The sequence below is a fragment of the Pristiophorus japonicus genome, unplaced genomic scaffold, assembly GCF_044704955.1.
Source record: "Pristiophorus japonicus isolate sPriJap1 unplaced genomic scaffold, sPriJap1.hap1 HAP1_SCAFFOLD_351, whole genome shotgun sequence".
In the NCBI taxonomy this organism is placed as follows: Eukaryota; Metazoa; Chordata; class Chondrichthyes; family Pristiophoridae; genus Pristiophorus; species Pristiophorus japonicus.
This window is the reverse complement of record NW_027253336.1, coordinates 644,567-659,976: the sequence shown is the minus strand read 5'-3', so window position 1 is coordinate 659,976 and position 15,410 is coordinate 644,567. Positions and strand designations below refer to the sequence as shown.

The 15,410-nt window shown below is 46.2% G+C and overlaps 1 protein-coding gene across 4 annotated transcripts in view; it reads right to left on the bottom strand.

Moving 5' to 3' along the window:
• The window catches only part of LOC139250221 (uncharacterized), a 118,300-nt gene that overhangs the window by 38,967 nt on the left and 63,923 nt on the right, over positions 1-15,410 (bottom strand). For 3 of the 4 annotated variants that reach the window (XM_070872717.1, XM_070872714.1, XM_070872716.1), the window contains 5 exons: positions 7,091-7,126; positions 5,701-5,736; positions 3,628-3,663; positions 2,122-2,157; positions 640-675 (listed from right to left, as the gene is read on the bottom strand). In XM_070872717.1, the coding sequence (XP_070728818.1) occupies positions 640-675; positions 2,122-2,157; positions 3,628-3,663; positions 5,701-5,736; positions 7,091-7,126 (180 nt within the window). The remainder of the gene's footprint in view (positions 1-639; positions 676-2,121; positions 2,158-3,627; positions 3,664-5,700; positions 5,737-7,090; positions 7,127-15,410) is intronic. The other variant, XM_070872715.1, reaches the window with a different exon arrangement.

The window sequence follows — 15,410 nt, the reverse complement described above, 5'->3', positions numbered from 1 at the left end:
GGTTATAGTGGTATTACCAGCACTATTCGGAGTGCTGTCGTGTACTGGTTAGGGATTGGAATATTAAAACCAGTTTGGTTGGACACTGGACTAGCGAACGTAAGATCAGCATTGAGAAATTTGTCTCGGGCAGTGGTGTTAAATGGGCGGTATCGGATGGACTGCCTGTTATACGCTGCACTTGACATTCAGTTCCACTGACTGCAGTACAAGTGAATATCACGTAACGGGTGGCCAATGGATACTGCCCGTTAAGCACCACCGCCTGAGATGGATATCTAGTCCCAAAGGTATTGTAACAGTTTGGGAGTGATGTTTAATTTCAGCCGGCGTACGAAAGGGATTGTAGTGGAATGGTTGTCTGCTGTGCATCGTGCCTGATTTTCCATTCCATTCCAATTCATCGAGAGTAAAATTAGATGGGGGTTTGGAGTGGGCGGGCAATAAAATATCACCCTGTTAACGCTACTGCCGGTGTGGAAATTCACCACCGGAATGGAAAACATCAATATTAAATTGTGGGAAGGAGAACTGTGCTGTGTGAGAATTGATATTTGAGTTTACTTGTCATTGCGAGAGAGGATTTGATTGGTTGGGAATGGCCTTCCAATGACGTGTAAAATGAATGTATTTCTTTACCTGGTTCATGTTCAAAATGAGCTGGCGGACTGTATTCTGTGGATACAAAATGCATGTATGAATAGGCATCATGATTCGTACGTAAGGGTTTCACGGAGAGAAAGGTCCATTCAACTCCTTAAATCCAGCACACGCAATAAAAAAATCGTCAACTCTTCAAAAATACCCTCTCCCCAACAACACAGATTCTGAATCTAGAACTAGGGGGCATAGTTTAAGAATAAGTGGTCGGCTATTTAGAACTGAGATGAGGAGGAATTTCTTCTCTCAATTGTAAATCTGTGGAATTGTCTGCCCCAGAGAGCTGAGGAGGCTGGTTCATTGAATAAATTTAAGGTGGAGATAGACTGATTTTTGAACAATAAGGGAGTAAAGGGTGATGGGGAGCGGGCAGGGAAGTGGAGCAGGGTCCATGATCAGATCAACCATGATCTTGTTCAATGGCGGAGCAGGCTACTCCTGCTCCTATTTTTTATGTTCTTATAAGCTCAAAAATACCGCAGTAAAAATATCCATTGAATAGTGTCCAATGACCCACTTCAGTTTCCTTCTCTGCTATTTACCCATTTGAAGGCTCTGACATTCTGCGGGGTAAATAGCGATGTGCAAATCCTTCACACTTTGCAACAAATCACTTCTCTGCACTATTTAAGATAAATTGGTGGTTGCTGTGATTCCATGAGTTGTTTGGTCATTGGTATCACAGGATGCAACTTCAGACCCAGGTAGGTTGTTCCACACGGCCACAATCTGCAAGAGCTCTTCCATCACACAGTTTTGGATCATTAGAGAACGAAGCTGATAGATGCCTATTGACACCTTCAAAGGGACCTGGATGTATGCCTGTTTGGAAGTATGATTGAGGGTTATAGAGTATTACTAGCACTGTTTGGAGTGCTGTCGTGTACTGGTTAGGGATTGGAATTTAAAACCAGTTTGGTTGGGCAGTGCGCAAGCGAACATAAGATCAGCACTGAGAAATTTATCTCGGGTGGTGGCGTTAAACGGGCGGTATCGGATGATCTGCCCGTTATAAGCTGCACTTGACATTCAGTTCCACTGACTGCAGTACAAGTGAATATCACGTAACGGGTGCCCAGTGGATACCGCCCGTTAAGCACCACCGCCTGAGATGGATATCTAGTCCCAAGGGTATTGTAACAGTTTGGGAGGTACGTTTAATTTCGGCCGGCGTATGAAAGGGACGAGAGTGGAATGGTTGCCTGCTGTATTCCATTCCAATCCATCGAGATCAAAATTAGGTGGGGGTTTGGAGTGGGCGGGCAATAAAATATCACCCTGTTAACGCTACTGCCGGTGTTGAAATTCACCACCGTAATGGAAAACATCAATATTAAATTGTGGGAGGGAGAACTGTGCTGTGTGAGAATTGACATTTGAGTTTACCTGTCAATGCGACAGAGGATTTGATTGGTTGGGAAGGGCCTGCCAATGACGTGTAAAATGAATGTATTTCTTTACCTGGTTCATGTTCAAAATGAGCTGGCGGGCTGTATTCTGTGGATACAAAACACATGTATGAATAGGCATCATGATACACACGTAAGGGTTTCACGGAGAGAAAGGTTCATTCAACTCCTTAAATCCAGCACACGCAATAAAAAAATCGGCAACTCTTCAAAAATTCCCTCTCCCCAATAACACAGATTCTGAATCTAGAACTAGGGGGCATAGTTTAAGAATAAGTGGTCGGCCTTTTAGAACTGAGATGAGGAGAAATTTCTTCTCTCAATCGTAAATCTGTGGAATTGTCTGCCCCAGAGAGCTGTGGCGTCTGGTTCATTGAATAAATTTAAGGTGGAGATAGACTGATTTTTGAACAATAAGGGAGTAAAGGGTGATGGGGAGTGGGCAGGGAAGTGGAGCGGGGTCCATGATCAGATCAACCATGATCTTGTTCAATGGCGGAGCAGGCAACTCCTGCTCCTATTTTTTATGTTCTTATAAGCTCAAAAATACCGCAGTAAAAATATCCATTGAATAGTGTCCAATGACCCACATCAGTTTCCCTCTCTGCTATTTACCTATTTGAAGGCTTTGACATTCTGCGGGGTAAATAGCATGTGCAAATCCTTCACACTTTGCAACAAATCACTTCTCTCCACTATTTAAGGTAAATCGGTGGTTGCTGAGATCCCATGAGTTGTTTGGTCATTGGTATCACAGGATGCAACTTCAGACCCAGGTAGGTTGTTCCAGATTGTGGCCGTGTGGAACAACGGCCACAATCTCCCATTACACAGTTTTGGATCATTAGAGAAGGAAGCTGATAGATGCCTATTGACATCTTCAAAGAGACCTGGATGTATGACTTTGGAAGTATGATTGAGAGTTATAGAGTATTACTAGCACTATTTGGAGTGCTGTGGTGTACTGGTTAGGGATTGGAATATTAAAACCAGTTTGGTTGGGCAGTGCGCTAGCGAACATAAGATCAGCACTGAAATTTATCTCGGGTGGTGGCGTTAAATGGGCGGTATTGGATGGTCTGCCCGTTATAAGCTGCACTTGACATTCAGTTCAACTGACTGCAGTACAAGTGAATATCACGTAACGGGTGGATAATGGATACCGCCCGTTATGCACCACCGCGTGAGATGGATATCTAGTCCCAAGGGTATTGTAACAGTTTGGGAGTGATGTTTAATTTCGGCCCACGTATGAAAGGGACGATAGTGGAATGGTTGCCTGCTGTACATCGTGCCTGATTTTCAATTCCATTCCAATCCATCGAGAACAAAATTAGGTGAGGGTTTGGAGTGGGCGGGCAATAAAATATCACCCTGTTAACGCTACTGCCGGTGTTGAAATTCACCACTGGAATGGAAACCATCAATATTAAATTGTGGGAAGGAGAACTGTGCTGTGTGAGAATTGATATTTGAGTTTGCTTGTCAATGCGACAGAGGATTTGATTGGTTGGGAATGGGCCTTCCAACGTTGTGTGAAATAAATGTATTTCTTTACCTGGTTCATGTTCAAACTGAGATGGCGGGCCGTATTCTGTGGATATAAAATGCATGTATGAATAGACATCGCGATTCGTGCGTATGGGTTTCACGGAGAGAACGATCCATTCAACTCCTTAAATCCAGCACATGCAATAAAAAAATCTTCAAAAATTCCCTGTCCCCAACATCACATATTCTGAATCTAGAACTAGGGGGCATAGTTTTAGAATAAATGATCGGCCATTTAGAACTGAGATGAGGAGGAATTTCTTCTCTCAGACAATCGTTAATCTGTGGGATTCTCTGCCCCGGGGAGCTGTGGAGGCTGGGTCATTGAATATATTAAAGGTGGAGATAGACAGATTTTTGAATGATAAGCAAGGTTTATGGGAGCGGGTGGGGAAGTGGAGCTGAGTCCATGATCAGATCAGCCATGATCTTGTTGAATAACGGAGCAGGCTCGAGGGGCCAGATGGCCTACTCTTGCTCCTATTTCTTATGTTCTTATAAGCTCAAAAATACTGCAGTAAAAATATCCACTGAGTAGTGTCCAGTGACCCACGTCAGGTTCCTTTTGCTATTTACCTATTTGAAGGCTTTGACATTCTGCGGGGTAAATAGCGGTGTGCAGATCCTTCACACATTGCAACAAATCACTTCTCTCCACTATTAAAGTTCAATCGGTGGTTGCTGCGATCCCATGAATTGTTTGGTCATTGGTATCACAGGATGCAACTTCAGACCCAGGGAGGTTTTCCACAAGGCCACAATCGGCACCAGTTCTCCCATCACACATAAGAAATAGGAGCAGCATACGGTCCCTTGAGCCTGCTCCGATATTTAATACGATCATGGCTGATCTGATCATAGACTCGGGTCCACTTTCCTGCCCGGTTCCCATAACCCCTTAATCCCTTATCGGTTAAGAAACTATTTCTGTCTTAAATTTATTCAATGTCCCGGCTTCCACAGCTCTCTGAGGCAGCGAATTCCACAGATTTACAGCCCTCTGAGAGAAGAAATTCCTCCTCATCTCAGCTTTAAATGGGCGGCCCTTTATTCTAAGACCATGCCCCCTAGTTCTAGTCTCCCCCATCAGTGGGAACATCCTCTCTGCATCCACCTTGTCGAGCCCCCTCATAATCTTATATGTTTCGATAAGATCACCACTCATTTTTCTGAATTCCAATGACTGAATTCCAACATCCTCAACCTTTCCTCATAAGTCAACCCGCTCATCTCCGGAATCAACCGAGTGAACCTTCTCTGAACTGCCTCCAAAGCAAGTATATCCTTTCGTAAATATGGAAACCAAAAGTGTACGCAGTATTCCAGGTGTGGCCTCACCAATACCATGTATAACTATTTTGGATCATTCGAGAACGAAGTTGATAGATGGCCATTGACATCTTCAAAGGGGCCTGGATGGATGCCTGTCTGGAAGCTTGATTGAGGGTTATAGAGTATTACTAGCACTGTTCGGAGTGCTGTGGTGTTGGTTAGGAATTGGAATATTGAAACCAGTTTGGTTGGACACTGCACTAGCGAACATAAGATCAGCACTGAAAAATTTATCTTGGGTGGTGGCGTTAAACGGGCGGTATCGGATGGTCTGCCCGTTATACGCTGCACTTGACATTCAGTTCCACTGACTGCAGTACAAGTGAATATCACGTAACGGGTGGCCAGTGGATACCGCCTGTTATGCACCACCGCCTGAGATGGATATCTAGTCCCAAGGGTATTGTAACAGTTTGGGAGTAACGTTTAATTTCGGCCCACGTACGAAAGGGACGATAGTGGAATGGTTGCCTGCTGTACATCGTGCCTGATTTTCCATTCCATTCCAATCCATCGAGACCAAAATTAGGTGGGGGTTTGGAGTGGGCGGGCAATAAAATATCACCCTGTTAACGCTACTGCCGGTGTGGAAATTCACCACCGGAATGGAAACCATCAATATTAAATTGTGGGAAGGTGAACTATGGTGTGTGAGAATTGATATTTGAGTTTACTTGTCATTGTGACAGAGGATTTGATTGGTTGGGAATGGCCTTCCATGTTGTGTAAAATGAATGTATTTCTTTACCTGGTTCATGTTCAAAATGAGGTGGCGGGCCATATTCTGTGGATACAAAATACATGTATGAATAGGTATCATGATACACACGTAAGGGTTTCAAGGCGAGAATGGTCCATTCAACTTCTTAAATTCAGCACACGCAATAAAAAAAATCGTCAACTCTTCAAAAATTCCCTCTCCCCAACAACACAGATTCTGAATCTAGAACTAGGGGGCATAGTTTAAGAATAAGGGGTCGGACATTTAGAACTGAGATGAGGAGGAATTTCTTCTCTCAGACAATCGTAAATCTGTGGAATTCTCTGCCCCAAAGAGCTGTGGAGGCTGGTTCATGGAATATTATTTAAGGTGGAGATAGACTGATTTTTGAACAATAAGGGAGTAGAGGGTGATGGGGAGCGGGCAGGGAAGTGGAGCGGGGTCCATGATCAGATCAACCATGATCTTGTTCACTGGTGGAGCAGGCTACTCCTGCTTCTATTTTTTATGTTCTTATAAGCTCAAAAATACTGCAGTAAAAATATGCATTGGATAGTGTCCAATGACCCAGATCAGTTGCCTTCTCTGCTATTTACCTATTTGAAGGCTTTGACATTCTGCGGGGTAAATAGTGGTGTGCAAATCCTTCACACGTTACAACAAATCACTTCTCTCCACTATTTAAGGTATAGCTCTCCCATCACACAGTTTTGGATCATTAGAGAAGGAAGCTGATAGATGCCTATTGACATCTTCAAAGGGACCTGGATGTTCGCCTGTTTGGAAGTTTGATTGAGGGTTATAGTGGTATTACCAGCACTATTCGGAGTGCTGTCGTGTACTGGTTAGGGATTGGAATATTAAAACCAGTTTGGTTGGACACTGGACTAGCGAACGTAAGATCAGCACTGAGAAATTTGTCTCGGGCAGTGGTGTTAAATGGGCGGTATCGGATGGACTGCCTGTTATACGCTGCATTTGACATTCAGTTCCACTGACTGCAGTACAAGTGAATATCACGTAACGGGTGGCCAATGGATACCGCCCGTTAGGCACCACCGCCTGAGATGGATATCTAGTCCCAAGGGTATTGTAGCAGTTTTGGAGTGACATTTAATTTCAGTCGGCGTACGAAAGGGATTGTAGTGGAATGGTTGTCTGCTGTGCATCGTGCCTGATTTTCCATTCCATTCCAATCCATCGAGACCAAAATTAGGTGGGGGTTTGGAGTGGGCGGGCAATAAAATATCACTCTGTTAACGCTACTGCCGGTGTTGAAAACATCAATATTAAATTGTGGGACAGTGAACTGTGCTGTGTGAGAATTGATATTTGAGTTTACTTGTCATTGCGACAGAGGATTTGACTGGTTGGGAATGGCCTTCCAATGTTGTGTAAAATGAATGTATTTCTTTACCTGGTTCATGTTCAAAATGAGATGGCGGGCCGTATTCTGTGGATACAAAATGCATGTATTAATAGGCACCATGATACATGCTTAAGGGTTTTCACAGAGAAAAAAGGCCACTCAAATCATTAAATCCAGCACACGCAATAAAAAAATGGTCTACTCTTTCAAAAATTCCCTCTCCCCAACATCACCCGTGAAACATATTCAGAGCTTGCTGTTAATATCGCTGACGCACAAAACTCCCGCAATAAGAATATCCAATCAATAGCATCCAGTGACTTACATCAGTTTGCTTCACTGCTATTTACCGATTTGAAGGCTTTGACATTCTGCGGGGTGAATAGCAGTGTGCAAATCCTTCACACATTGTAACAAATCACTTCTCTCTACTCTTATTAGTGGAGGCACCAAACTAACGAAGATAAATGGGTGGTTAAAACAAACATTAAATATTTGTTCTATCATGTAGTAATGGGTAAAAACAAATTAAATATCAATATCTAAGTCAGATATCCAGGCCAAAGTTTCCAGTGTAACAGCGTGGATATCTTATCTATTTGCAGTCTATATTAATGACTTGGATGAAGGGACCGAGTGTAATGCAGCCAAGTTTGCAAAGCTGGGTGGGAAAGCAAATTGTGAGGAGGACACAAAAAATCTGCAAAGGGATATAGACAGGCTAAGTGAGTGGGCAAAAATTTGGCAGCTGGAGTATAATGTGGGAAAATGTGAGTGTCATGTATGTAGACCATGTGTATTAATGATATAGTTACATAAGGTGTGCCACCAGAGGGAACTGGTGGGAGACCTGAGGTTCACCTGCATTGGTGTGCAGGGCCCAATATAAAAGGCTGCCCACCATGCTTGTGCCTCACTCTGGAGTTACAATAAATGGGACTAAGGTCACAACAACTCAAGTACAATACTAGACCACGTGGAGTCATTACAAACTTTCACGCAACAATGATTAATGGTGCATTAGAAAAGTTCTCAGAGGGTGAAGATTGGGAAGCCTTTACGGAGTGGCTCGACCAATATTACGTAGCAAACGACCTGGTAGGCGATGATTCGGCCACGCTGGCAGATAAGCGCAGAGCTTTCCTGTTGACCAATTGTGGGCCCGCGGTCTACGGCCTCGTCAGGGACTTGCTTGCACCAGAGAAAACAACAACCAAGTCATCCGAGGAGCTGAAAGTGCTAATTCGGGACCAACTCAAACCGAAGGAGAGCATCCTCACGGTTAGGCATCGATTTTATACACACCGCCGCCCCGAGGGCCAGGAAATTGCGACGTACGCTGCCGACCTCAGGAGGCTGGCAGGACCGTGTGAATTCGGCGCATCCCTCGCCAATGCATTGCGGGACGTCTTCGTAATTGGCATCGGTCATCAGGCCCTTCTTCACAGGCTACTGTCTGCTGAAACCACCATCACTCTGCAGAAGGCCATCAGCATCAGCCAGGCATTCATGACCTCAAGCTTCAGCTCCACTCTCAGGACTCAAACCTGGCAAGTACTGTAAATAGAATGGCGCCTTTCACAAGCAGAACTGTTGAATGTGAATCTGCCCAGGACAGAGTGTACAGGACCCCGAGTCCTTTAACTCAGATTTGCACCTCTCGGCGGACTCTTAAGTCGGGTAGCACCATGCTGGCGTTGCGGAGGTAATCACAGGGCTCATCAGTGTCGATTAAGAGACTATGTGTGCAAAGGCGGCAGCACAAAGGGCCACCTTCAGCGAATGTGCCAAAGAGCTGTGACTCACCACGTGGAAGAGGAGTCAGCAGATGGCTGTGAATCCAGCGCGAATTACGAGGAGATGGCTAGAGAGGCAGCTCAGTCCCAGGACGAAGTGTATGGAGTATATACCTGCACCACAGATTGTCCTCCAGTGATAATGGAAGTCGAGCCAGGCGTTCCAGTCTTCGTGGAAATGGACAAGGGGGCGAATCAGTCAGTAATGAGCCAGGAAGCCTTTGAGAGGCTATGAAATGATCAAGCTGAACGACCCAAGCTGGTCCCAGTTCAGGCAAAGCTGCGCACCTACACCAAGGAACTGATATCAGTTGGTAGTGCGGATGTAAGTGTATCCCATGATGGCGTGGTGCACAATTTACCATTGTGGATTGTTTCAGGTGATGGACCAACGCTACTCGGAAGAAGATGGATGGGGAAGATTCATTCGAACTGGGAAGACTTCATCCCTCCAGCAATCGACGTCCCCCGTGCTCAGAGGCAGAGCAAGCCCCCACCTTCGGTTGGACCAGGCACCGGTGAGCAGATCTGCGCAGCCCCCGAGGCACAGACCGCTCATCACAACTGCGTGGCGATGATCTGGCCGAGATGACCCGAACGCACCTTCCCGGTTTCAGTGACAGGACTCCTGGGGAGGAAGATTGGATCCGAGGGCGCCTTCCCAGCTTCAGTGGCAGAATCACTGCGAAAGAAGATCGTGGCAGTCGACATCATGGACAGGGAAAAGATGGCATCCATACCACGAGGTGCAGTGCTAATGGATCAACGACACGTGGTTCCACGCAAGGAAGATGATTGGGGTAAAAGTAGTAAGGCCATTTTAAAGGAGGCCAGCATTCCGCCATTTTTGAATGAACTGCTTGAAATTGGTAACCTATGTAAAAGTCCAGTGTAACGAGCAAAATGTTGTTGAGCGATGTCGGAAGCAAATTGCAATCAGCCAACGTAGCGGTCGTATACAAATCCAGCGGACTACCCAATGCTGTAGCCTGCATCCCCGGGACCAGAACGATGTATCATAAAGTGTCCCCACAGCTGACAGAAATAGACAAGCTGCAGAGTAAATGATCCCCGGAGAGCAGAGGCACCGGTAGCGATACCCTGCCTCAGATCAGTTTAACATTGCAGGTACCCGATGGCATGAACTGCCACGGGCCAGAAACAGTAAACTACGCCTATGCTCGCAGTCGGCTACCATCGCCCACCACTCGGGTGGAAAAGGCGCAGCTCACAAACCCACTTGCTACCACGGCAATGCCCAAGAGCGGAGGGTCACCCGCATCGGCTCCTCTGAACAGGACCTGGACCAGCCAGGATCCCAAACTAGAGAGTGCTCACAACCCTCAAGGAAAGCGAGTCAGCAGTCCCTTGCGAGTTGCTAAACAAGACGAGGCAGCCCCACCGTTGCTTAGACGAAACGCTCACTTGCTCAGACCGCTTCCCAGGGAGCAGCAGCGACATTGTGCAAAAGAAAAGGACATGGAGGTCACAGACACACATCAGCTGTCTTTGGGCCTGCCCGACACTAGGAGTAATGGCAAGAGCCCTGAGCTCCGGCAACTCGAGCAAAATGAGCTCACCTCGCCCACAGACCCACAAGCATGGGGCGCTGCGCCACCACCAGATGACCCGGATCTTATCTGGCCGTGCTAGAACTAGACTGTCCTTGTGTACCTGTACTGATATACCTGTACTGATCATGTAAATGCACCACACAAAAAGAAACGCAACTGTAATCCACCCAACAAATGTACCAAGATGTAAATGTAAAACCCATGTGACGAACTTGAATGCAACTTGCATGCAACGGGCCATTAGCATGATCTCTGTGTGGGGGGTGGGGAGAATGGAGTAGTCATGGACTCACAGCCAGAAACCACTGGGACCTCCACTGGCAACAAATCTCACTACCAACCCACCCAAGCTAGAAGCGACCCTCCAATGGTCAACCAGGAAGAGCAAAGCCCAGGTCACCGTCAATGTACGAGTCAATTTGCATTAAAGACTTGGGGGGAAAATGATGTCATGTATGTAGACCATGTATATTAATGATATAGTCACATAAGGTGTGCCACCAGAGGGCATTGTGGTGGGAGACCTGAGGGTCACCTGCATAGATGTACAGGGCCCAGTATAAAATGCTGCCTACCATGCTTGTGCCTCACTCTGGAGTTCCAATAAATGGGACTAAGGTCACAACAGCTCAAGTACAATACTAGACCTCGTGGAGTCATTCATAAGAGTATTAAAGACACAACAGTGAGGTTATCCACTTTGGCAGAAATAATAGAAAAGCAAATTATAATTTAAATGGATAAAAATTACAAATTGCTGCATTACCGAGGAACCTAGGGGTCCTTTGTGCATGAAACACAAAAGGTTAGTATGCAAGTACAGCAAGTAATCAGGAAGGCAAATGGAATGTTGGCCTTTATTGCAAAGGGGGATAGAGTATAAAAGCAGAGAAGTCCTGCTACAGTTATACAGGATATTGGTGATGCCACACCTGGAGTACTGCGTACAGTTTTGGTCTCCGTATTTAAGGAGGGATATACTTGCATTGAAGGCTGTTCAGAGAAGGTTCACTCGGTTAATTTCGGAGATGAGGTGGTTGACTTATGAGGATAGGTTGAGTAGTTTGGACCGATACACATTGGAGTTCAGAAGAATGAGAGGTGATCTTATTGAAACTTATAAGATTATGAGGGGGCTTGACAAGGTGGATGCAGAGAGGATGTTTCCACTGATGGGGGAGACTAAAACAAGGGGGCATAATCTTAGAATAAGGGGCCGCCCATTTAAAACTGAGATGAGGAGGAATTTCTTCTCTGAGGGTTGTAACTTTGTGGAATCGCTGCCTCAGAGAGCTGTGGAAGCTGGGTCATTGAATAAATTTAAGACAGAGATAGACAGTTTCTTAACCAATAAGGGATTAAGGGGTTATGGGGAGCGGGCGGGGAAGTGGAGCTGAATCCCTGATCGGATCAGCCATGATCGTATTAAATGGCGGAGCAGGCTCGAGGGGCCGAATGACTCCTGCTTCTGTTTCTTATGTGCTTATGCAGTACTTATTCACTAGTTACCTACTAAAGACGGCAAAAAAAGTTAGGACTGGTCCATTCAGAAGTAAGTGAATTTTGAATAGTGTTATGGTGTAAACTAGAAGTGATCCAAAACTCGGCTGCCCGTGCCCTAATTCGCACCAAGACCCGCTCACCCATCACCCCTGTGCTCGCTAACCTACATTGGCTCCTGGTTAAGCAATGCCTTGATTTCAAAATTCTCATCGTGTTTTCAAATCCCTCCATGGCCTTTCGCCCCTCCCTATCTCTGTAATCTCCTCCAGCCCCACAACCCCATGAGATGTCTGCGCTCCTCTAATTCTGCCCTCTTGAGCATCCCTGATTATAATCGCTCCACCATTGGTGACCATGCCTTCTGTTGCCTGGGCCCCATGCTCTGGAACTCCCTGCCTAAACCTCTCCACCTCTCTACCTTTCTTTCCTCCTTCAAGACGCTCCTTAAAACCGACCTCTTTGACCAAGCGGGTCACCTGCCCTAATTTCTCCTTATGTGGCTCAGTGTCAAATTCGTAATACTCCTGTGAAGCGCCTCGGGATGTTTCACTACTGTGTGAGAATTGGTTGTTGAGTTTACTTGACATTGCAATAGAGGATTTGATTGGTTGGGAATGGCCTTTTCATGTTGTAGAAATTGAATCTTTTTCTTTACCTGCAGATATATGACTAGGTGGTGGGCCGTATTCTGTGGATACAAAACACATTTATTAATCGCCACAGTGCAATATTGAGGCACTGGGAAATTGTGGGAGATGTGATCGTTTAGTTAAGATATTAAACCCCGGTCCCATCTGTCTTGTTAGGTCGATGTAAAAGATCCCATTGGAAGTGTTTGAACAAGAACAGGTATTTTCTACCCAGTGTCCTACCCACTATTTCATCTTCAACCCAAAGCAAATGGACTGGCCAATTATGTTCATCCTGGCTCTGTATTGTGTGAGGATTGGTTGCTGTGTTTCCTAGTCATTGCTACAGAGGGTTTAATTGGTTGGGAATGGCTTTCCAATGTTGTATAAAATGAATCTTTGTCTTTACCTGTTACAGTCTCATGAACAGGTTGCCCGCCATATCCTGTGGGTACAAAGCACATTTATTAATCGGCTGTGATGTATGTATGCCTAGGTTTACCTGACACCAGGGGGAGCGACCGTCAGAGGTCATTGGGCCACAGACACACACGTGCATCCTTGTATGTAAAGAAAGCCTCCATGTTTAATCTTCACTTTGAGAGCTAATAAAGTAGAGTCAGGTCGCAGCTGATTGAGTTCACGGTACTAAGCCTATTGAGATATTGCATACGCAACATTTGGCAATGAGGCACAATACAAACTTTCACACACAAGACAAAAAAATGAGCACCGTTGGAATCCTAGAGCGATTCGTGGAGGGAGAAGACTGGAAGGATTTATGATCGCCTCGACCAGTACTTCGTGGCCAACAAGATGGATGAAGACGCTAATGCAGTTAGGCGCAGGGCAGTTTATCTCTCGGTTTGTGGTCCAAAAATCTATGGCCTCAAAGAATCTGCTCTCACCTGCACATCCAACGGAAAAGACCGATGAGGAATTGTGTGCTCTGATTCGGGACCATCTCAAACCTAAAGAAGGCATCATTATCTCGAGATAGCGCTTTTACAAGCACGTTCGTTCTGAGGGCCAGGATGTGGCGGAATTTGTTGCCGACCTGAGACGTCTCGCTGGGCCATGTAAGTTTGGAACCACGTTGGAAGACATGCTGCGCGGCGTCTTTGTAATAGGCATAAACCACGAGGTGATCCTGCGGAAGCTGCTGGCTGCTGGATCTGAACAGGGCCATCAAGATTGCCCAGGCTTGCCTGACCAAGGTCGAGAGTACAAAGCAGATATCCTCGCAGAGTCTGAACTTCACGGCAAGTACTGTGCACCAGATTGTGTCGTCGGTTGGCAGAGCTGCACCTGACACGGCCTACCCGATTGTGTTTGCAAAACCTGTAGCTGCTCGAAGTCCGCCATTGGGCACGAATCCGATTTCACCCTGTTGGTGTAGTGGGGGCAATCATCGGCCTCATCAGTGCTGTTTCAGACAGTATATTTGTAGAGGCTGTCCGGAAATGGCGCGCCTTCAGCGGATGTGTCTAGCTCAGCAAGCGTGCTGTGACACACCACGTGGATGATGATGACCGATCTGGAGCGGATCCGGCAATGCAACCCGAGATACCCGAGGAGGAAGTGTATAGTGTACATTCGTTCCTGACAAAGAGCCAACCGATAATGATTGAAGTAAAATTGAACGGTGTGCAGGTATCTATGGAATTAGACACGGGCGCGAGTCAGCCAATTATGAGCCAGAGGACTTTCGAAAAGCTGTGGGACACCAAGACTGTAAAACCCAAGCTGAGTCCAGTAATTGCAAAATTGCATACCTACACCAAAGAGCTCATACCAGTGATTGGCAGTGCAGCAGTCAAGGTGTCGTACGATGGGGCGGTTCATGATCTATCACTGTGGATCATTCCAGGCAATGGTCTAATGCTGTTCGGCAGGAGTTGGCTCGAAAAATGGAATGATATTAAAGCTTTATCATCGGTGGATGACGCTTCGTGTGCTCAAGTGCTGAGCAAATTTCCCTCGCTGTTTGAACCGGGCATCGGCAACTTCACGGGAGCCAAGGTGCAGATCCACCTGGACTCGGATGCAAGACTCGTCCATCACAAAACCCGGGCGGTCCCGTATATGATGAGGGAGAAGGTTGAAATCGAACTGGACAGACTCCAACGTGAAGGGGTAATTTCACCGGTCGAATTTAACGAATGGACTAGTCCCATTGTTCCTGTGCTAAAGAGTGATGGCACTGTCAGGATTTGTGGAGACTACAAGGTTACGATCAACCGAGTTTCGAAACAGGATCAGTACCCCTTACCAAAGGCTGATGACCTGTTTGCAACGCTAGCCGGGGGAAAGTCGTTCACCAAATTGGATCTGACGTCAGCCTATATGACACAGGAGCTTGTCTAATCGTCGAAGAAACTTACATGCATCAATACGCATAAAGGGCTGTTCATTTACAGCAGGTGTCCTTTCGGAATTCGCTCGGCTGCAGCCATATTTCAGAGAAACATGGAGAGTTTACAGAAGTCCGTCCCTAGAACCGTGGTGTTCCAAGACGACATTCTGGTCACAGGCCGTGACAATGCCGAACACCTGAACAACCTGGAAGAAGTTCTACGTCGTCTGGACAAAGTGGGGCTCAGGCTTAAATGTTCAAAGTGCGTCTTTATGGCAATGGAAGTCGAATTCCTGGGCAGGAAGATTGCTGCAGGCGGCATCAGGCCTACGGACTCGAAAACAGAGGCCATCAAAAATGCACCCAGACCCCAGAATATGACGGAGCTGCGTTCGTTCCTTGGTTTTCTCAACTACTTCGGTAATTTCTTACCTAAATTGAGCACATTATGAGAGCCACTGCAAATGCTGTTCAGAAAAGGCGACAACTGGGTTTGGGGTGTATCTCAAG